The following is a 21,009-nucleotide window of genomic DNA, read 5'->3' on the forward strand; positions in this document are numbered from 1 at the left end:
GTTATCCAAACATGCAAGGTTTAATCTTCGTGAGTGTTATTTCATGTTAGTTGTGTAGAAATTCATGATTCTTTGAGAGAACAATCAGAGATAGAAAGAGAAAGAATTTTAGAGAGAGAGAGTATTGAATAGAATGATTTTCATTATATTCAGACTATGTACAATACAATATATATAGATACAACCACCTACTCTATCAACTATATCTTAACAGATAAGAAATCTTTTTAATCAGATATGGGCTTAGTTGGTGGTCCTATTGTATCCTTAACACACCCCCTCAAGCTAAAGTTAGGGGGTCTAACTGAAAGCTTGGAAGTAAGCTCGACAAAACGAGGAGCAGGCAAGGATTTGGTGAAAATATCTGCCAGTTGAAGAAGAGATGTAACATGATGAACACTAACAGTGCCACTGAGAACCTTTTCCCGAATATAATGGTAGTCGATTTCAACATGTTTTGTCCGAGCATGAAAGACCGGATTGAAGGCCAAGGCAATTGCACTCTTGTTATCACAGAAAATCGCAGGCGTATGGAGAAGAGGAAAAGAGATATCATGCAGAATCTTACTGACCCAACTGAGTTCAGCAGCTGTATGGGCCAGAGACCTGTACTCAGCTTCAGTAGACGAGCGGGCAACAGTGCATTGCTTCTTGGCACTCCAAGAGATGAGATTAAGGCCAAGAAAAACACAATAGCCACTTGTGGAGCGTCGATCAATAGGACAGCCTGCCCAGTCCGCATCAGACCACGCAGTAAGGCTTTGACAACCTTTAGTGAAACACAAACCAGAATCAAGAGTACCCTTCAAATGACGAAGGATTCGTTTGACTGCCTGCAAATGAATGGTCCGAGGAGAATGCATATATTGACAGACTTGGTTAACAGCGAAAGCCAAATCGGGTCGTGTCCATGTGAGATACTGCAAGGCCCCAACAATTGATCTATAAAATGTAGGATCAGAAAGTGAAGTACCAGAGTGATCCAGTTTGGCAGATGCAACAGGAGTGGAGCAAGGTTTAACACCAACCATATCAGTCTTCTTTAACAAGTCAAGAGCATATTTAGACTGGTGAAGAAAGAGTCCTGTAGCAGATCTGTGCACCTCAATTCCCAAAAAGTAATGAAGATCACCCAAATCCTTGACAGGAAACATAGTTTGTAATTGAGAAATGATGGAAGTGCAGACAGAGGTAGAGCTCCCGGTGATGATAATGTCGTCGACATAGACTAAGATGAAGGTGATGGTAGAATCCTTTTTTATAAACAAGCTGGTATCAGAGGAAGAAACCAAGAATCCCAAGGACAAAATAGCTTTGTAAAAGGCTTCATACCAGGCCCGAGGGGCCTGTTTTAAACCATAGAGAGAACGCTTGAGTTTACACACATGGTGAGGGTAGTTGGAGTCAACAAAACTAGGGGGCTGGATCATGTAGACATCCTCTTTTAAAGTATCATGCAAGAATGCATTACTGACATCAAGCTGATGAATGAACCAGTCATAGGAAACTGCAATGGACAGTAAAATGCGAATGGTAGTTGGTTTAGCAAATGGACTGAAGGTCTCAGTAAAATCGAGGCCCTCTTGTTGATGGAACCCTTTAGCCACCAGCCGAGCCTTATACCGTTCTATTGAACCATCTGGTCTATGCTTGAGTTTAAAAACCCATTTGCAACCGACTAAATTCAAGGCAGGCTGAAAATGAACTAGATCCCAAGTCCCAGTATGCTGCAAGGCTTGAAACTCGGCCTCCATGGCAGCCAGCCAGTGCGGATGCTTGGAAGCTTGTACAAATGTGGTAGGGGTTGGAGGAAGACAAGTAATGGAATCAACAGAAGCAGGAAGAGAGTGTTTAGTAGCAGTGAAAACCTTCGGCTTGTGAATTCCAGCTTTAGCCCTTGTAGTCATTGGATGAAGATTAAGAGGAGTAGGTGTGGGAGTAGGGGAGGAACCCGCTGGTATAGGACAGGGAAGAGGAGAGGAAGAAGCAGCAGAGGGTGAAGAGGTGGAAGATGGGTGTAAAACACTGTCGGGATGTGCCAACTGAACTGTACTTGGGTAAGAAGAAACAGGAATAGTCAGAGGTATAGGGGCAGGAACAGTACTTGGAGGAGAAGCATCAGAAGACAGAGGAGAACCTGAGAACAACCCAGTCTTGAACGGAAATAAGTGTTCATCAAATGTAACATGTCGAGAGACATACAGCTTATTAGCCACAGGATCAAAGCATCTGTAACCACTATGATGAAGACTATATCCCAAAAATACACACAGTTTGCTCTTGGTATCCAGTTTATGCGATGAGTAGGGCTGCAACCAAGGATAGCAAGCACAACCAAAAGCTTTCAAATTATGATACTTAGGAGGCGCTTGAAATAGTTTCTCCCAAGGACTAACTGAAGAAGCTTGAGGTGGCAGGCGGTTGATGAGGTACACAGCAGTGTGAAAAGCTTCTACCCAGAATTTTGGTTCCAAACCACTCTGAAAAAGAAGAGTCCTGCCCATTTCAACAACATGGCGATGTTTCCTTTCGGCACACCCATTTTGTTCAGGGGTATGAGGGCAACTTAATTGATGTGTGATCCCTTGTGCATTAAGAAACCCCTGAAATTCCTTGCTTAAAAATTCACCACCAGAATCAGACCGTAAACATTGTATTTTACAATCGAAAAACGTTTGAACTTTGTGTACAAAAGTCTTGAAGACAGAGCAAACATCAGACTTATAGAACAATGGATATAACCAGCTGTATTTCGTGTAATCATCTACTACAATGAGATAGTATTTATAACCAGTACAGGAGGAAGTGGGAAAAGGACCCCAAACATCAGTATGGAGTAAATGAAATGGCCTATTTGAAGTACACGGCAAAATGGAAAAGGGTAGTTTAGAGGCCTTTCCCAACTTACAAGCAGTACAAATAGAATCTGTGTTAACAGAACCAATCACAGGTAGTTGGTGTTTATTCACAACATTATGAAAAACTAGACTCGACGGATGACCGAGGCGTTGATGCCAGACATGAGCATCCGCTTTAGTAATCATCAATGCATGAGGAGAGAGAGCAATGCCTGAGATTCCATTGGATGCATCCCAGTAGAAAGGATATAAGCCACCTTCACAGGGGCCCTGGAAGAGCATCTTCCCAGTACTTAGGTCCTTGATATAGAACCCAAACGGATCAAAAGTCAGAGAAGCCCAATTATCACAAACAAACTTGTAAACAGATAACAAGTTATGTGAAGCTTTGGGAACTAACAACACATCATTAAGTCGAAATGTAGCATTCATAGTGCGAATTAAAGCAGATCCAGTGTGAGAGATACACAGACCTTTACCATTACCAACAAAGAGTTGATCATTGCCAGTGTAGGGAATGGCAGAATTGAGAGAAGCAGGATCCGGAGTTACATGATGAGAAGCACCACTATCAGTTAACCAATAGCTTGGTGGAGGAGAAGTAGAAGCGGTCATACCAAGAGGAGGTCCAGGATGAGATCGTTGAGATGCAAACTGAGAGAGCTTCTCACAATTGAGAGCTTCATGACCAGATTTGAGGCATAACTGACACTGAAGAAACCGACCAGAATAAGAGGTATTATTGTGCTGACCAAATCCATTGTGCTGACCAAATCCTGTAGATCTTGAATTTGGACCCGAGCCAAGCAGACCACTAGAATTGTTAGGAGTAGGACGATTGCCTCCAAACGTGCGATTGTTATGATAGCGATTACGATTCTGAAAGCGACCTCGAGAATGACCTCGGTAAGAGTTGATACCAGAAGATCCTTGTTGAGCCGTATAGGCGTGAAATGGTGCAGATGATGAAGAAGAGGCTCTGGTCTTTCGTTTCTGAAGAGAAATTTCCTTACCAAGAAGTAATCCATGAAGTTCATCAGTGTTGATAACCTCAGTTCTTGTTTCAATAGAGTCAACGAAGGAATCATACTCATCAGAAAGACCAGAAAGGATGTAGGCAACAAGATCGGATTCAGAAATCAGATCGCCAGCCGCTGCAAGTTTATCAGAGATCTCCTTGAGAGAGTTGAGGTAATCCGTCATCGAGGAGTCACCTTTCTGAATTGTTTGGATCTTCGAGCGTAAGCTGTGAATATGAGTGCGAGAAGCACCAGAAAAACGACGTTCAAGAGACTGCCAGAGAGACTTGGAATCATCCATGCCAACCGTCAAAGGAAGGAGATCTTCAGATAAAGTCGAATTGATCCAAATCATCAAGAGTTGATCGCGTTCACACCAAGTTTCATACACCGGATTAGGAATTTGAGCGCCGGAAGAATCAAGCACAAACGGAGAAGGACACACATCAGTGCCATTGACAAGCCCTAAAAGCTTGAATCGCTTCAGAACAGGGAGGAAGAGACTACGCCAGGTGATGTAATTGTGACGAGTGAGTTTCGTCGCCACCATACCAGTAATGTTCTGAACGGTAATCGAAGAGAGAGATTGAGCTGACAAATTTGGACCGTCGACATGAGAACCAGATGAAGCAGCCGGAGAAGAAGAGGTCGCAGCCATCCAGAAGAGTAGAGAAGAAAAATTCAAGAATTTCAAGAAATTGAAGAAATTAGGGCAGAGAAGATCTGTTTGGGAGAAGAGAAAGAGGTGAGAAAATTCAAGAAGATGGAAGCGGTGGATCGAAGTCGATAGACAACGGCGAAGATACCATGTAGAAATTCATGATTCTTTGAGAGAACAATCAGAGATAGAAAGAGAAAGAATTTGAGAGAGAGAGAGAGGATTGAATAGAATGATTTTCATTATATTCAGACTATGTACAATACAATATATATAGATACAACCACCTACTCTATCAACTATATCTTAACAGATAAGAAATCTTTTTAATCAGATATGGGCTTAGTTGGTGGTCCTATTGTATCCTTAACAAGTTGAATGCAAGTCATCCATGGCGAATGAATTGTACTATAATTCTTTGCATGTGATCAATATTCTAATAAATAGGGTGTTAGGTTTCTACCTATACGTTCTGAGTTCCAGACTCACTCTCTCTTAATTATTATAATATTTTCTAACCCTCACCCCCACCCTTTAATAAAAAGAATTCTTTTAAAAATTGTAAAATTGTGGCGTGTTGGGTATCCCGTTTGAATTCTTCCTGAGTAAGGTTTGCTCTTAGACCTACTCCAATGTTTGGAGTAAAACTCAAATTTTAGGTTCTAAACTTACCCCAACTTGCTCCAACCCTTGGACCAAATATGAGTTTTAATCCAAAACTCATTTCTGGGGCAAATTGAGTTCATAATTCTCCCTGGGACCATGTAAGTGTCCCTTTTTTGGTTTTATCTTTATAAATTCATTGAATCCAACGGCTAAAAAAATGATCTAACGGTCCAAAATTTAAATCCAACGGCTAAATAATTAAAAAAAAATCTTTCTTGTGTTTCATATTCTTTTATAGTATTCCACGAGTTTCATGGTATCGGTTTAGTGATTTTTCAATATTTATCAAAATATAAATATTTTAAGGTTAAAATATTCATAAAATTAAATTAGGATAGTCTACATCATTCTTTTTCTAAAAAAAGAAAAAATTATCATAAATTTATTCTTTAATAATTTCAGACTAAAAATTTAACCCAGAAGGGTTGGAGCAGAAAAACTGTTTCTAAGTTTTTAGGTTTTAACCAAAAAATTGAAGATGTTCTTAGGATCCCGTTTGACATGCCTATTCAATGTAAGTTCTTGATCGTTGTTAATAAAATTTCATTTTATCTAAAAAACTAAAGTTGGGCTATGTAAATCTCATGTTGTTTTTGCGCAGCAGTACGATGGCATACAGTAATGCACTCAGAGTATCCTCAAGGGGAGAAATTATAGTACAGTACAAGAGTACGACGTAGACCTAGTTTGGGAGTGAGGTGCTTAAAAAAAAGCTGTGAGGGTTTTAGGTGTTTGGTAAACTGAAAAAAAAAGGGCTTATTTTGGAAGCTGCTGTGAGAATAAGCTGAAATCAAAGGAAAAAACTGAAGCTGCTATTTGCAGCTTTGGAAAACTGGCTTTTTTTTCAAAGCACACGGAGCTACAATGCTCCTTTAATGAAAAGACCCACTATTAGACTGTTTTTTTTTTTCCAAAAGCACTTTTACAAAAAAGTTTACCAAACACTCTGCTGATTTATTTCACAGCCGCTTATTCTCACAGCAGCTTTTTTTCAAAGCACAGCAATACCAAACCAGCCCGTAGTCGGATAGAGCCCATAAAACTTGGTTTTTGCCAAATTTGAAGAGCCACGTAGGTTTGTAAGCTCCAACAGAATTGATAAACTGGTCGTTCAAATTTTGGGACTTTTACTTTACTCTACACTTAGAGACCCCTGCCCAGTCAGCGAACATATTTTACAATCATTCAAATCTATCTTTTCGTCATTGGACATGACTTTAAGAACCTACTGGCCATCATGGTCCGATGAACCGCCGTCGTCGTAACCATCGGTGTCGCTAGCAGTCTTGACAAAGGAATACAAGCCGAAGTTGATTGTTGCCACCAATGTGGAGGCATAGATTGACGGTGTTCTTCTCACAGTGGAGGAAGAGGAAGATGACGTGAGGGTTGGTCAAGCTCCGGTTGTGGGGAGGGTGGCCAAGGCTAGTCGGATCGAGGTGGTGGAAATCAATAGGAGATGCTTAATGGTGGAGATCCGTTCGGAGATGCGAGTTTTTACACGGTTATGGTGGACGCGGTGAGGTTGATGGTTTGATTTGGGCTGTAAACGTTGTATGGCTTTCACTTTAGTTTATAGGGTTTGGATTTGAAAGAGATTCACTTTGATGTTTCTCGTTTTGTACTTCAACAAATCTACTGACAGCCACCCATGCACGAAACAAGAATCTACCTTTCAATGCTGAAGTTCACTTAGTTCATAAAGTGAGCTAAGAAATGAATCAAGAGCTAGAACAGCTCGACGAGCTATTCATCGTGCTTGAAAATAGTCTCATAGGACTTGCCGGACAAATGATGAACTAAGCTTGTTGCATGTCTAATCGAAAACTTTTAACTAGAAAGCGATTCATGAAGAATGACAACAAAGTAGACGACGACAATACATAACCTCAGAGATTGATAATTTACCATCACCTACAAAAACATAACACAGCACGACTTTCAAAGTTCTGAAACCAAAATACCAAGATGTTTTCTCCTCCAAGAATCTTGTACCAGCGTTTGTGGTAATATCCCGAAAAGCAGACATAAGATTTTCAAATAAACCTAATAAAAAGCTCCCAATAAGTTGAGAACGAGAGATGAACCTCTTTCTTCATTAATAATTGGAGTAATTTGCTTGCATGCCCCCCTGCCTCCTCTATTCTAGATCAACTAATTTGCTCAAATGCCTTTGTCGAGTTCAGAAACATAACATGATTCTATTGGTAATAAAATAATCACCTGAAAACGAAAATCATGTAAAGACCGGACAGCAGTCTTCACGACTCTTATTGTGTTTTGTGTTTCTTCGACTTCTTGACATGATGGTCATTATTGACTGAAACTGTTTCAACACTGGTTCTACTAGGCTCTTGCATAACTGATTCTCCATCGTTTCCTTTCCTCCTCTTAGCACTCCTGCAAATTCTTTCAACAATTACAATGCAGAATCTACTTTTTTCCTTTCTCAAAATGGATTATATACTTTTAAATGCAGACTCTTTCAAGTTAAATTCCAAGGTCAGAGAAGTACCCATCTGTTAGCGAAGTATCTTCAGTTTGTTTATCCAACCAGATAATGTTTCCTGTGTGAGCTGGAAGCAAGGAACCATAAATGTACAGTGTTTCCTCATCCACACTGCAAACATCAATGTTATGAAAGTACACAAGTATAATCACACATTTTTTTTTGAAAAGGCAAAGTACAATAAATCTATCACTTAGTTGAGAATCTACAACGTGAGCAGTACCTAACCACATATATAGTGCACGAAAATATAGTCAACCAGACACTTTTTAGTTTACAAGATATGCAGAATCCCCACAATATGAACACTTAAGCAAGCATCCTACCTCTCTCCCTCATCACCATTTCATGACTCAAGCATCTAATTCACAAATCTCGAAAATGATTGTGAGTTGTGACTTTTTGGAGTACACTTTAGAATGTGTTACAACTTGGCTTTAAAACCGTAATCCACACTATTCCACTAAGTGAACGAGAACACCATTCCTCAGTTAAATAAAGAAAAGAAAAACCGCAAGGACTACACCACTAAGAGCAATGCTAGAGTGACCATTTTTTCAGACCACATTCTGTGGCAGGTGGGGTTAACTTATGACATCAACCATTATGACCGGTTGGTAGTTGACTGATCACCTGCCAGTGCTACATTTCATGTGGTCTAAAAATGCAGTCTCTTCAGCATTGCTGCTACCAAATTTCAGTTTTCTTTCAAATCACAAGAAGGTAATTATAATCAAAGGTCACCTTTTGACTAATAGTCGTATCATCGTTCCAACTTTTATTACATGCCGCTTGTGAGATCTGCTAACAAATAATTGCTTGCCATGTTTCTATAAGAACAATGGTGCACCAGAAGAAGGATGAATTAATAATGGGAAATATTAAGGATATGAACGCTGAAACACAATGATGAAGAAAGCACTTACAGATTTATATTGAAATTCCTCGCGAATATCTCTGTCTGTTATGACAGCAGACGAGAAGCCAAGGATAATGACATGAATTGATTCTTGTGTGACTTTCACAACCTTTCCTTCTGCAGTGGCAGAACATCACATAACAAGCAGCAGGATCACCATTAAAGAAGTGTATCATTTGATAACAGGATGCATTTTTTATAACAAAATAAATCAAACTTTGAGCATAGTATTCTCGCAAGGTATAAAATTTGTATGTATGTTACTTCATTAGTTAACACAGAACAAGAATACTACCTACAAGCATATCGGGCTTTGGAGAATAAAGTAATAACTTTGCTTTTAGTCTGACAGTAAAATAAGGATGAACTCCGGGAAGAATCTTTGTGTCCTTATCTAAAATGTTGAATTCATAAGCCAATACAATACCCTCAAATGTATCATTGTACCTGCATGAGAAACCAGAGACAGAAAATTAAATACCAAAGTTGTTACCACATCACAAAGACTCTTAACTATACAACAACAACAACAACAAAGCCTTTTCCCACTAAGTGGGGTCGGCTATATGAATCCTAGAACGCCATTGCGCTCGGTTTTGTGTCATGTCCTCCATTAGATCCAAGTACTCTAAGCCTTTTCTTAGAGTCTCTTCCAAAGTTTTCCTAGGTCTTCCTCTACCCCTTCGGCCCTGAACCTCTGTCCCGTAGTCACATCTTCGAACCGGAGCGTCAGTCGGCCTTCTTTGCACATGTCCAAATCACCGGAACCGATTTTCTCTCATCTTTCCTTCAATTTCGGCTACTCCTACTTTACCTCGGATATCCTCATTCTCAATCTTATCCTTTCTCATGTGCCCACACATCCCACGAAGCATCCTCATCTCTGCTACACCCATTTTGTGTACGTGTTGATGTTTCACCGCCCAACATTCTGTGCCATACAACATCGCTGGCCTTATTGCCGTCTTATAAAATTTTCCCTTGAGCTTCAGTGGCCTACGACGGTCACACAACAATGCTGGATGCACTCTTACACTTCATCCATCCAGCTCGTATTCTATGGTTGAGATCTCCATCTAATTCTCCGTTCTCTTGTAAGATAGATCCTAGGTAGCGAAAACGGTCGCTTTTTGTGATCTTCGCTAAATTGCTCCGGTCATTAGTGTGGATAAGTATATAAATGGATAGAGATAGGAAAGCAAACACAAGATGTACGTGGTTCACCCAGATTGGCTACGTCCACGGAATAGAAGAGTTCTCATTAATTGTGAAGGGTTTACACAAGTACATAGGTTCAAGCTCTCCTTTAGTGAGTACAAGTGAATGATTTAGTACAAATGACATTAGAGTACAAATGACATTAGGAAATATTGTGGGAGAATGATCTCGTAATCACGAAACTTCTAAGTATCGGAGTGTGGTATCATCTTGACTTGCCTTATCTGTCTCATAGGTAGATGTGGCAGCTTCTCTGGAAGTACTCTTCCTCCATCCAGGGGTGGTATCTTTAACTGGTGGAGATGCACAAGGTAATGTATCAATTTCACTTGAAGCTTACTTGTAGTTTCAGGCTTGGTCAAGCGCGATACAAACCATGTAGTAGGAGTCCCCCAAGTCGCCGAGCTAGGGGATTTGCTGAAAGAGGTGACAGACAAGGTAAGCAATCAGAGCTCCGGCTGATTGTTCACCTTCTCCCCATCTTGCAGCAGCATGAAGGATAAAGAGAAGAAAAATGAGAAGAGATGATATGGGATACTTTTGCTTTTGAAGAAGTAACTTTCCACAGGCTTATTCTTGAACTGAGCTGGAGGGTTTTCTGGTTTCCTCCAGAGTATAAGGCCGACTGAAGAATTTGAGGGTCAAAACAAGTCCATCAAATCTAGAGTACGTTCGACCCTGCTGATATGGGATACTTTTGCTTTTGACAGAGTAATGGATGGATCGGCACGTGTGCTGTTACGCTTGTCTCCACATGCTTCCTTGTATCCTTCGCACTTGCCCTATCTGTTCCTCAAGCAGATGCGGTATCTTCCCTGGCAACATAAGATGTTGAAGATGAGTACTCGAGAGCAATGCCAGGTAAGTAATCAGGTAAGGGGTTCCAGGCTGTCAGTTCCTGGCTGGGAGCTTGATTTCCAGTGCTGACTGATTGCTCTCTTTCTCCTTGTCTTGCAGGTAAAAACAAGGCCAAAGGAAAAGACAGGGAAAAAGCATGATATGGGATACTCTTGCTTTTAACCCTGATGATATGAGATATTCTTGCTCTAGTATAGCTTGTTTGCAAAGGTATTATCGGGGGGAAAGAAAGCTGAATATTTCGAAAGGCTTCGTTGGGAGTGCCCTCTCAGATACGAGGAAGGGTTGAGCATTTTTGCAGGTCTGCCTGTCCGTTGGGGATGGAGGTCGACATATATAGGAGTCTCCCTAACAACAAGTAGTAATGCTATTCCTTTACCCTGCTTGGTCATAGCACGGTAGTGGGAGCTGCCAGCTTCACATGTTTTAACTCTGTCAGAGCACTTTGAAAAAGTGGTATGTGTTATCTGGCTCTCGAGATTCGGAGAACGATGCTTCTTCGATTTTTGAGAAAGCAATCATGGTGGGGGTCTGGCTCTCGAGATTCGGGGAGCAGTGTCTCTTCGATTTTTGAGAAAGTAATCATGTTGGGAGTCTGGCTCTCGAGATTCGGAAGGCGGTGCCTCTTCGATTTTGGAGTAAGCAATCTTGTTGGGAGTGTTTTCTCGGATGTGAGTAAAGGTTGGGCATGTTTGCTAGTCTACCTTGCCACGAAGCACGGAGGTTGACACACAGGGACTTTCCAATTATCCAGCAGTGGTACTGTTCCTTTACCCTTGTGGGTAATAATATGGTAGCTAGACCTTCAAAATTTATGTGTCTAAACTTTGTTAGTGCTGTTTCTTTGCTATTCTTTTACCTTTCTTGGTCAGAGCGATGTAGTGGGAGCTGCAAGCTTCACGTGCTCAACTTTGGCAGAGACTTTGACAAAGTTATCTGTGGTACCTATGAGCTATTGTTGCGTGTGGGAAGTGGGTGATTGAACAGTAAGATTCATGTGCTTTCTACTTCACCAGAAGTCTTCGACAGAATGCCCATAATTTCCGCAAAGCTAAGTGTGCGTGTGACAGGTGCTGACAAGGCTAGAAAAGAAGGTGCCTCTTCGATTTCTGAGATCGGCCCTCGTGGTCTCTGAGCAGCCCATCTTTTGAGAAAGCGAGCGCCTCTTCGATTGATTCGGATAACGATGCCTCTTCGATTTTTGAGAAAGCGATCATGCTGGGGGTCTGGCTCTCGAGATTCGGGGAGCAGTGTCTCTTCGATTTTTGAGAAAGTAATCATGTTGGGAGTCTGGCTCTCGAGATTCGGAGGGCGGTGCCTCTTCGATTTTGGAGCAAGCAATCTTGTTGGGAGTTTTCTCGAATGTGAGTAAAGGTTGGGCATGTTTGCTAATCTACCTTGCCACGAAGCACAGAGGTTGACACACAGGGACTTTCCAATTATCCAGCAATGGTACTGTTCCTTTACCCTCTCTTCGATTTTTGAGAAAGTAGTCATGTTGGGAGTCTGGCTCTCGAGATTCGGAGGACGGTGCCTCTTCGATTTTGGAGCAAGCAATCTTATTGGGAGTGTTTTCTCGAATGTGAGTAAAGGTTGGGCATGTTTGTTAGTCTACCTTGCCACGAGGCACAGAGGTTGACACACAGGGACTTTCCAATTATCCAACAGTGGTACTGTTCCTTTACCCTTGTGGGTAATAATATGGTAGCTAGACCTTCAAAATTTATGGGTCTAAACTTTGTTAGTGCTGTTTCTTTGCTATTCTTTTACCCTTCTTGGTCAGAGCGATGTAGTGGGAGCTGCAAGCTTCACGTGCTCAACTTTGGCAGAGAACTTTGGCAAAGTTATCTGTGGTACCCATGAGCTATTGCTGCGTGTGGGAAGTGGGTGATTGAACAGTAAGATTCATGTGTTTTCTACTTCCCCAGAAGTCTTCGACAGAATACCCATAATTTCCGCAAAGCTGAGTGTGTGTGTGACAGGTGCTGACAAGGCTGGAAAAGTAGGTGCCTCTTCGATTTCTGAGATCGGCCCTCGTGGTCTCTGAGGAGCCCAGCTTTTGAGGAAGGGAGCGCCTCTTCGATTTCTGAGATCGGCTTTCGTGGTCTTTGAGCAGCCCAACTTTTGAGAAAGCAAACACCTCTTCGATTTATGAGATCAACCCTCGTGGTCTCTAAGCAGCCCAGCTTTTGAGAAAGCAAACGCCTCTTCGATTTCTGAGCAGGCGCCTCTTCGATGTCTGAAGCTCCGTTGAGTGCAGCTTTTTATAGGGGCTGGCATTAAGTTCCAAAGCACACTTGAATCTCCACCAGTAGAAGCTCCATTCTTGCACTTCTAAGATCTTGATTTGTCCGACCTCTTCTCTCTTCAATACCTTTGAAAATGTCTGGCCCCTCCGACCGTCGTTTTAACTTGAACCTTGTTGAAGAGGCAGCCCCGCCTTCTCCAGACAACATATGGCGCCCATCCTTCGTCTCCCCTACTGGTCCTCTTACCGTTGGGGATTCCGTGATGAAGAATGATATGACCGCTGCGGTGGTGGCCAGGAACCTTCTCTCCCAAAGATAACAGACTACTTTCCAAACGGTCTGATGAGTTAGCTGTTAAGGATTCACTGGCTCTCAGTGTTCAGTGTGCAGGTTCTGTGTCTAATATGGCCCAACGCCTATTTGCTCGAACCCGCCAAGTTGAATCATTGGCGGCCGAAGTAATGAGTCTCAAACAGGAGATTAGAGGGCTCAAGCATGAGAATAAACAGTTGCACCGGCTCGCACATGACTATGCTACAAACATGAAGAGGAAACTTGACCAGATGAAGGAAACTGATGGTCAGGTTTTACTTGATCATCAGAGATTTGTGGGTTTGTTCCAAAGGCATTTATTGCCTTCGTCTTCTGGGGCTGTACCGCGTAATGAAGCTCCAAATGATCAACCTCTGATGCCTCCTCCTTCTAGGGTTCTGTCCAGTACTGAGGCTCCGAATGATCCCCCTCCGATGCCTTCTCTTTCTGGGGCTCTACCGACTGCTGAGACTTGTCCTAAGCAACCTTTGTGAAGGCTCCATCTTGTTTGTTTATTTTGACTCATGTATATGTACATATTTGTAGCTTATCGGGGATATCAATAAATAAGTTTTCCTTCATTTCAACGTATTGTGTTAAATACACCAAAGCCTTCTTCGCTAAGTTCTTTGAATTTTCTTTTGTTGAAGCTTGTATGTTGAAGCTTTCTGAGTGGAGCATGTAGGTTGAGGTAGTGTTCCCTTAATTTTTCGAGTGAGGAAAACTTCTCGGTTGGAGACTTGGAAAATCCAAGTCACTGAGTGGGATCGGCTATATGAATCTTAGAACGCCATTGTGCTCGGTCCTGTGTCATGTCCTTCGTTAGATCCAAGTACTCTAAGTCTTTTCTTAGAGTCTCTTCCAAAGTTTTCCTAGGTCTTCCTCTACCCCTTCGGCCCTGAACCTCTGTCCCATAGTCGCATCTTCTAATCGGAGCGTCAGTAGGCCTTCTTTGCACATGTCCAAACCACCGTAACCGATTTTCTCTCATCTTTCCTTCAATTTCGGCTACTCCTACTTTACCCCGGATATCCTCATTCCTAATCTTATCCTTTCTCGTGTGCCCACACATCCAACGAAGCATCCTCATCTCCGCTACAAACACGTGAAAAAATGGAATATTACTCCAACGCGGGCTACAAACGCCCTCAGCACTTGAACAATACAGAGTAGCCAACTAATGAATTTGGAGACAGTAAAAACAAATCCAAACACACTGCATGAAGATATCATTCCTTAACTCTGACAAATCAGCTCCCATTTGCAGTCTTTCTTAAGAAAATTACTTATTTGTTGCAAGGCATTGCAGGAACATTCAGAAATTACAATTAAATGGGGAAAATTGTCTGCTTCTGTTCGAAATTCTGACTACATAATCGGTATTTTACAAACATAGTCTCCAAAAAACTCATGTTTGTTGCAAGGCAGAGTCCAAACAGAGGCATACATTGTGGGAACATTCAGAAGTTACAAAAAAATCGGTAGCAAACATCTCTCTTCAAAACACCGAACAAAGTAACCCGCTGTTTCGCAACATAGCCTCCGAAATGCTCATGCTTTTTCCCGAAATTCAACTCAGTTGACTCAGCCAACAAAAAAAACAAGAACCTTTACGAGCAATCCTTACGCGGGCAACATTGAAACCAATCATACAAACAGTGTCAAGCTTACAAATCCTCAAAAACATAAAAAATTAGAAACATCGAAGAAAGGTTGCTGAGAAAGTACCTCAAAAGCATCGAGCTGAGCTCGCGCAGGATTGCTTTGTGGACATTGTTGCTCGTCGACGGATGCAAATACACAACCAAATTGGCATCCGAAACGCTCAGCCCCTCCATTGCGTCCCCAAACCAAACCGGAGTGGGGTTTTTGCAACTATGGCGGAAAGCCTAAAACCCTAGCAGATCGCCACAGACTCTTCAGCACGCGTTGGAACGTTTGATGGGTTTACTCGCCATTCTCCAAGATTCAAACTTTATTTGGGCTGCGCCAAAGTTGGGCCGTAGTCTTCAAACCGGGTCCATGACTAATAAGTGTCAAGAGGGTCCCACCGCACATTACATCAGAGCCGTTAAAATATGTATGTAGATCAAGAGAGACTGGGTTTTCACAAATTTCTTCTCCCAAAGTTGGAGGCAGAAGGTCAGAGACGAGCGTGAATGCAATCACTGGCGGAAGGAAGCAAGTAAGTTTCCATCTGGCTTTTGAGAAATGAGCTTATTCAACTAAATATACTAATTTTTCAATTAAAAAAGATAATCTTTTAATTACAAATGATAATTGGGGATTAAAGGCCCTTCCTTTTGATTATGCGTGGGCTAGGGTTATGCAGAAAATTGGATTAAATTAAGCCTGTGTTGCAGTGTTAGCATCTACTGGAATATTTATTGGGAAAATTAGTTAAATTTCTGCACTTTTTGTTTTTTGTTTTATCTGGGCTTTGATTGCTTAATATATGATGCTGTTAATTTTGGCGGGTTAGTATTTTGGACCCTTTTTCTTCCTCCTAAATTTGTTGGCTTCGAGTCATTGGATGTTAAAGTTTTATTCTTGGCAGAAGTCTGAAGCATCTGCATTGTCATTTAGGATTCTGATTTGTGCAAATTGAAATTCATGAAAATCGCGTATTTGAAACGAAATTTACTTTTTTTTTTTTTTTGGTGGATAACTTATCTGCATACAAATGGCCCCAACACGTTCGTTTTCAATTTCATATTATCCAAACACTGGACTTATTACGTTCGTTTTCAATTTCATATTATCCAAACACTGGACTTATTGCCTATCATATGACTAGCAAAAGCCGACACTCGCGTGCATGAATTTTTTGGGAGAAAAGCAATGCAGAGGAAAACATATTCCCTATAAATGGATACTTGTGAAGATGATTAATTTGTTTTTGTGTTCAATTCTCGTTTTCCAATTTGATTTTTGGAATTTTCCATTCGATTTCCCTATCGTTTGCTTTGATTTTGCATTACGAACGTGTATCACATCCATTTACTTGCATTGGTTCTGTAAATGTAGTTTATATTTGTACGATGTTGTGAACTTCACAGCTTATGGAAGTGAGAATTACAGAATGGCTGCAGATCCTACTCCAATGGAATCTGAAGCGGATTTGAACAGGCTGGTCGTGGAGAGTCCAGTTGAAAGGGATATTCCGAACGCTGAAAGTGGAGAAATGCTAGACTCAAACAATGTGACAGACTTGAATGAAAATGAAGTAGATGGTATTCTAGAACCTTATGTTGGTATGGAGTTTGACTCTGAAGAGGCTGTCAAGGAATACTATGATGCATATGCCACGCGTGTGGGTTTTAGAATCCGTGTTGGTAATTTCCATCGTTCAAATCGTGATGGATCCATTAACAGTCGTAAGTTTCTTTGTAACAAAGAAGGTTTTCGTGACAATAAGCAGTCAAAAAGGGGCGAAGTAAGGAGGCCGAGGGAGGAAACTAGGGAGGGCTGCAAGGCAATGATTATGGCAAGGAAAGAGAAGTCCGGGAAGTGGGTTGTTACAAAGCTTGAAACAAAACATTGTCATCCTATGTGGATTTCTAGAGGCAAGAGAGTCACCATTCCGGCTCCATCACAGGTCAGTTGCTCTAATAGACACAGTGTGAGTTCTTTGATGCATGAATGGAATAATATTTTCCTGGGAAGCTTGTGAAATAGTAGTGTCACAAATAGACCTTTGATTGATTTCGAATTTCTGAGTTCTGCAATATTATACATTTATGAAATAATATATATCATGTATGTGCAGGACGAGAAAGATAAGAAAATTCGTGAGCTATCTGCAGAGCTTTATCGAGCGAACCAACAGTTAGCAGGGTGTAGAAAAACACTTGAAATGGTCCTGAAAGAGGTAGACCAACATGCAGACCGCCTTACTAAAAGTGTTCAAGACATAGTTAAGAATGTAAAACAGATTGAAGACAAGGATAGAGAGAATTTATAACATTCTTAGTTATAACAGTAAAACTTATATCTCCTATTGTGCCAATGAAAAAGCCGGAATTTGGTACGCCTTTTAGACAGTCTAGTAGACGAAGGAAGAGACAGCGAGCCTTATTGCTAGGTTCTGTATCATTTTCTGTACATTTTTCATTGGTTAAACAGAAAAGTTCTCTCCAGTAATGTGGGATGACCTCCTGCATTAGTATGTTGTGGTGGTGGCTGTTATTCAGTAACTCGAAGGTATGAAAGCGAAATACAGTTATGCAAGGACAAGGTTCCTGGTGTCCGGAGATGCCATTCTCTTTTACACAGGTGCAGAAGTCGTCGTCAGCATCGGAATTGGTAGAATGGCTAGAGCGTATTAGGCCTTGCATAGTCGGAGCCTGAAAGTGTTGAATAACTCGAAGGAAAATACTTGGTTCATTCGCTTGGACGCAGCCATGTCTACTTGCATGCTAATCACGGTTTGACATTGTGCGTAGAAATCTTACTTTCTTGTGTTTTATAAAGTTAGCTAGTAATTGATTTTCCCAACAGGACATCGAAATTATACAAAAAATATACATCTTAGAAAAATGAATTATAGACTAATCCCTTTTTTGTGCTACAATACTGTTCATTCCACGGTATTTTGACCTTTTTGCCTTGTTTTGCTGTTCTTTTTCTCATTTATTTTTCATCCTGCACAGTAAAGTTACTAGAATTCCCCTGTGGGGCACGAAAGGGTCAATTTCTTGACCTGTCCGATTAAGATTCTCTCCCTTTCTATTTCACTCTCTTTTCCTCCCCTCCTTCACATTGTATTCTTCAATGCAACATTGTTGTTCATTTACTTACCTCTCAAGCTTGCTTAATATACCAATGTCTTGTCTTCCTGTATTTGCTATTATTAATAATGCTTGCTCATAATGTTGAGGAATCACTTTCAAGGATATACACCAATTTATATTTTTCGTAGAGTATTTATCAATAATAGTCAAAATTTGACACCTTATTACATAAATATCACATTTTATAAAAACTTTCAAATATAGCAAAAAACTCATGTAAATAGACCTAAATACCCTCAAAATCCCAAAACATATTTACACATAAAAGCCAAAGCACTTGAATAGATCTCCTCTACATCGTTGTTCAAAGTGTGAGGCCACGAGGACCGTTGGTAAATGTCGTGGAGCAGTTGCGGGTGTTGTCCAACTGTCAACTAATTGAGCACCGACTTGAAAATTTGTTGGTCATGTCTGAAACTCAAACTCAATCGTTGCTGTTGATACAATATCGTCACGGCAAAATATTATTTGTACAATCATTTTAGCAGACATGATATTAGTTGAGGATTCTAACTCATTGAAACCAAATTCCAATCCGATTGTGCTTACGAATTTGCCTTAAATTTGATGGATGACAGGGATTTAAAACCATAACAGTTTTCACAAGAGGATCATTCCAATTAAATTCGTGCTTCTCTTCCCCGCAAATATAATTAATCTATAACCCCTATTAGCAAGTTCAAAATTGTACCGGATCTCACAAACCAATCAAAACTAAATAATGGAGTGAGGGTGTGCGAAAATGCTGCTCTCAACAATGGGGTTAAAAATATTAATCCATGTGCAGAAAGTTCTAAATTTTTAAACATGAAAATGATTGGGAAGTTCAGCAATGTTGCTGCTTGTATATATAGTTGTGGGGTGAGAGTTTTGCCACTAATTTTTATTTGGTTTTAATTTTGAGGGTATTTAGGTTTATTTAAGTAAGTTTTCTGTTATATTTGAAAGATTTTATAAAATATGACATTTATGAAATTAAATGTTAAAATTTGGCTATTATTGATAAAAACTCGTTTTTCGTAAGGGAAGTGACGTGAGGTAACTAGTTTGACAAACTTTATCATTTCTGCATGTAAATAGCACAAGCTTCTACTGCTTTTTGTGTGTAAGTGCCTGTGTGGAATGTTAAATCTTTTTATGATAAGAATAAGGGATTATTCTATCATAAATACGTTTGACTTTTTTTACGGGTAGGGATGCCTTGAATAGTCGTTGATCTTTGTATGCTCTACCTCAGCTGTGCATGGTGAATGAGGTTGCTCCCTGCTCATTTAATAGGGGCATCCTTGTCTTTCTTGGGAAATAATCCACGTGTTAGCTCCATGATTTTTGGGATTATTTTTTGCTCCACACCGTAGTAATACGGTCTTGTAGTATTCTTTTTCACTTGTAAGTGAGAGGTCTTAGGTTTGATTCTCACCAAAAACAAATTTAACCACATTATTGGTAGTCCATTATGAGGCTTAGCTCACTCGTATACCTCATTAGTGTAAATAATATCATTTGTTCAAACAAAACAAAACAAAAAACAAACAAAAAAAAAACAAAAAATGTTCATTGTGTGTAGGCGTATGCTAATATTCTTATCACACCTCAAAGCCCACATCCAAGGTTTAAGCCCAAATTTCATTTCTAAGTCTATTTATCCAATTTTTTGGTAAGAATAACAAAGTGTGAAAAATGTTTTAGCTTGACCAATGTAAGACAAATGAGTTACAAGGAAAATTTCACTCAAAAAGTCCAACACTACCAGCTATCGGTGCCACGTGGTGGTACCGTACAATCTAATGATTTAAAAACCTATCATCATAATATGGATAGATCCTATATCTGGTAATTATCAATACTTCTTGTTATTTTTCCTTAAGTAAAAAGGAATAAAGTAAAGTGAGATTATGATTAGTAGAAATAACGTGGTAATTAGTTGATCCAGAATAGAGGAGGCATGGGTAGGGATGACAACAGGGCAGATCAATTTTGGATGTGCCATCTCCATACCCGAACCTGAAACCGAAGAATCTCCGAACGGGTTTTCCCAATAACTAAACCCGTCGGATAACGGATTTATCATTGGGTAATGATTTTTTCCATTATGATATTTATATTTTTAATGGTTGATGTCCTTAGTGTTTGTAAGTTGCGTTATGATGAGTTGGGTTAGGTTGGTTGGGGTTTTTTTACCTGTCTTTCCGTTATCTGGGATATGTATGATTCATCACCTACTGAATTTTCTCATCCTTGTGGATTACACGTAACGAGAAATGTTGGATAAAAAAGACGAACCCAGTGATTGAGGGTTTTGGTTTTCTAATAAATGCTGCTCCATTTAGTTGTAAATATTGAATTCTAATGCACTCTCCATGATGCATGCATGTGTACTAAATTCTGGCTATTAACTATTGACTATTTATATTTTTAATTATATAATGCGTATAATTACTAGCGCAGATTTTCATATTTAATAATGTATAATTATTGATAACACATTTAATAACTCATAATTAATGATAATTCGTTTCTCCATATTATATTTTTTTTGTTAAAAAATGAAAACGGTTCGGTTTTGGGTATGGGTTTGGGACAGATACACCAATAACAATAACTGAAACCGAAACCGAACAAATTTACCCAATGATTACCCATAACTGTAAAAAACTTGAAAATTAATCCCCAAAACCGAACCGTTCAAGATGGTGTTTGACAGGTTAAATTGACATCCCTAAGCATGGGGTATGCAAATTTATATAACATTGTACAACACATATTTGATATTCAATTAGTCAATCCAAAAAGTGAACATTAACAACAAAAACGTGGTTTCTCTCCTCTCTCTAAACTTTCCTCCCCTTTGCCTTCAAGCTAAAAGAAACTCTCCTAGCCGCAGCTCCTTGCTCCGGCTGGTCTAAAATATCAATATTATCCCCATATTTCCATCAAAATTTCCGTGTTT

At 40.2% G+C, this 21,009-nt stretch overlaps 2 protein-coding genes and 2 long non-coding RNA genes across 14 annotated transcripts in view; 2 read left to right on the forward strand and 2 right to left on the reverse strand.

Annotated features, from left to right (window-relative positions):
- LOC126586475 (uncharacterized) overlaps positions 1 to 15,239 on the reverse strand; it is a 32,206-nt gene extending 16,967 nt beyond the window's left edge. Inside the window, exons 1-6 of one of the 10 annotated variants that reach the window (XR_007610813.1) lie at positions 14,995 to 15,226; positions 8,925 to 9,076; positions 8,637 to 8,746; positions 8,455 to 8,540; positions 7,717 to 7,777; positions 7,248 to 7,601 (exon numbers count right to left, since the gene is read on the reverse strand). Coding sequence is in view for 7 of the 10 variants with exons in the window: in XM_050251323.1 (XP_050107280.1) it covers positions 7,472 to 7,601; positions 7,717 to 7,821; positions 8,455 to 8,540; positions 8,637 to 8,746; positions 8,925 to 9,076; positions 14,995 to 15,104 (693 nt within the window). In the remaining 3 variants the exon portion in view is untranslated. Of the gene's footprint in view, positions 1 to 7,242; positions 7,602 to 7,716; positions 7,822 to 8,454; positions 8,541 to 8,636; positions 8,747 to 8,924; positions 9,077 to 14,994 lie in introns of those variants that run through there. The other 9 variants (XR_007610811.1, XR_007610810.1, XM_050251323.1 and 6 more) reach the window with 9 other exon arrangements.
- On the reverse strand, positions 10,557 to 12,680 carry LOC126586487 (uncharacterized). The gene is made up of 2 exons (XR_007610821.1): positions 12,321 to 12,680; positions 10,557 to 11,409 (listed from the first exon to the last, which is right to left on the reverse strand). It is a non-coding gene; the product is annotated as an uncharacterized LOC126586487 (long non-coding RNA).
- On the forward strand, positions 10,565 to 12,702 carry LOC126586486 (uncharacterized). The gene is made up of 3 exons (XR_007610820.1): positions 10,565 to 10,708; positions 10,805 to 11,775; positions 12,688 to 12,702. It is a non-coding gene; the product is annotated as an uncharacterized LOC126586486 (long non-coding RNA).
- A 54-nt stretch (positions 15,240 to 15,293) lies between the features above and the next one.
- On the forward strand, positions 15,294 to 17,496 carry LOC126586472 (protein FAR1-RELATED SEQUENCE 7-like). 2 transcript variants are annotated; one of them, XM_050251321.1, is made up of 3 exons: positions 15,294 to 15,451; positions 16,348 to 16,864; positions 17,036 to 17,496. In XM_050251321.1, exons 1-3 carry the CDS (start codon positions 15,426 to 15,428, stop codon positions 17,228 to 17,230), a joined length of 738 nt encoding a protein of 245 aa, XP_050107278.1. In that variant the 5' UTR covers positions 15,294 to 15,425; the 3' UTR covers positions 17,231 to 17,496. The 2 variants fall into 2 exon arrangements, with proteins under 2 accessions (XP_050107278.1, XP_050107277.1); XM_050251320.1 differs by having other exon boundaries at positions 15,354 to 15,451; positions 16,294 to 16,864.
- Positions 17,497 to 21,009: the final 3,513 nt, after the last annotated feature.

This window comes from Malus sylvestris, chromosome 10, assembly GCF_916048215.2.
Source record: "Malus sylvestris chromosome 10, drMalSylv7.2, whole genome shotgun sequence".
NCBI lineage: Eukaryota > Viridiplantae > Streptophyta > Magnoliopsida > Rosales > Rosaceae > Malus > Malus sylvestris.

Excerpts from the sequence above, each read along its gene's own strand:
- LOC126586472 (XM_050251320.1), top strand. The coding sequence starts at position 15,426 with ATGCAATCACTGGCGGAAGGAAGCAA. Across the intron at positions 15,452-16,293 it reads TCACTGGCGGAAGGAAGCAA|TTTATATTTGTACGATGTTG; the intron begins GTAAGTTTCCAT and ends CTGTAAATGTAG. Across the intron at positions 16,865-17,035 it reads CCATTCCGGCTCCATCACAG|GACGAGAAAGATAAGAAAAT; the intron begins GTCAGTTGCTCT and ends ATGTATGTGCAG.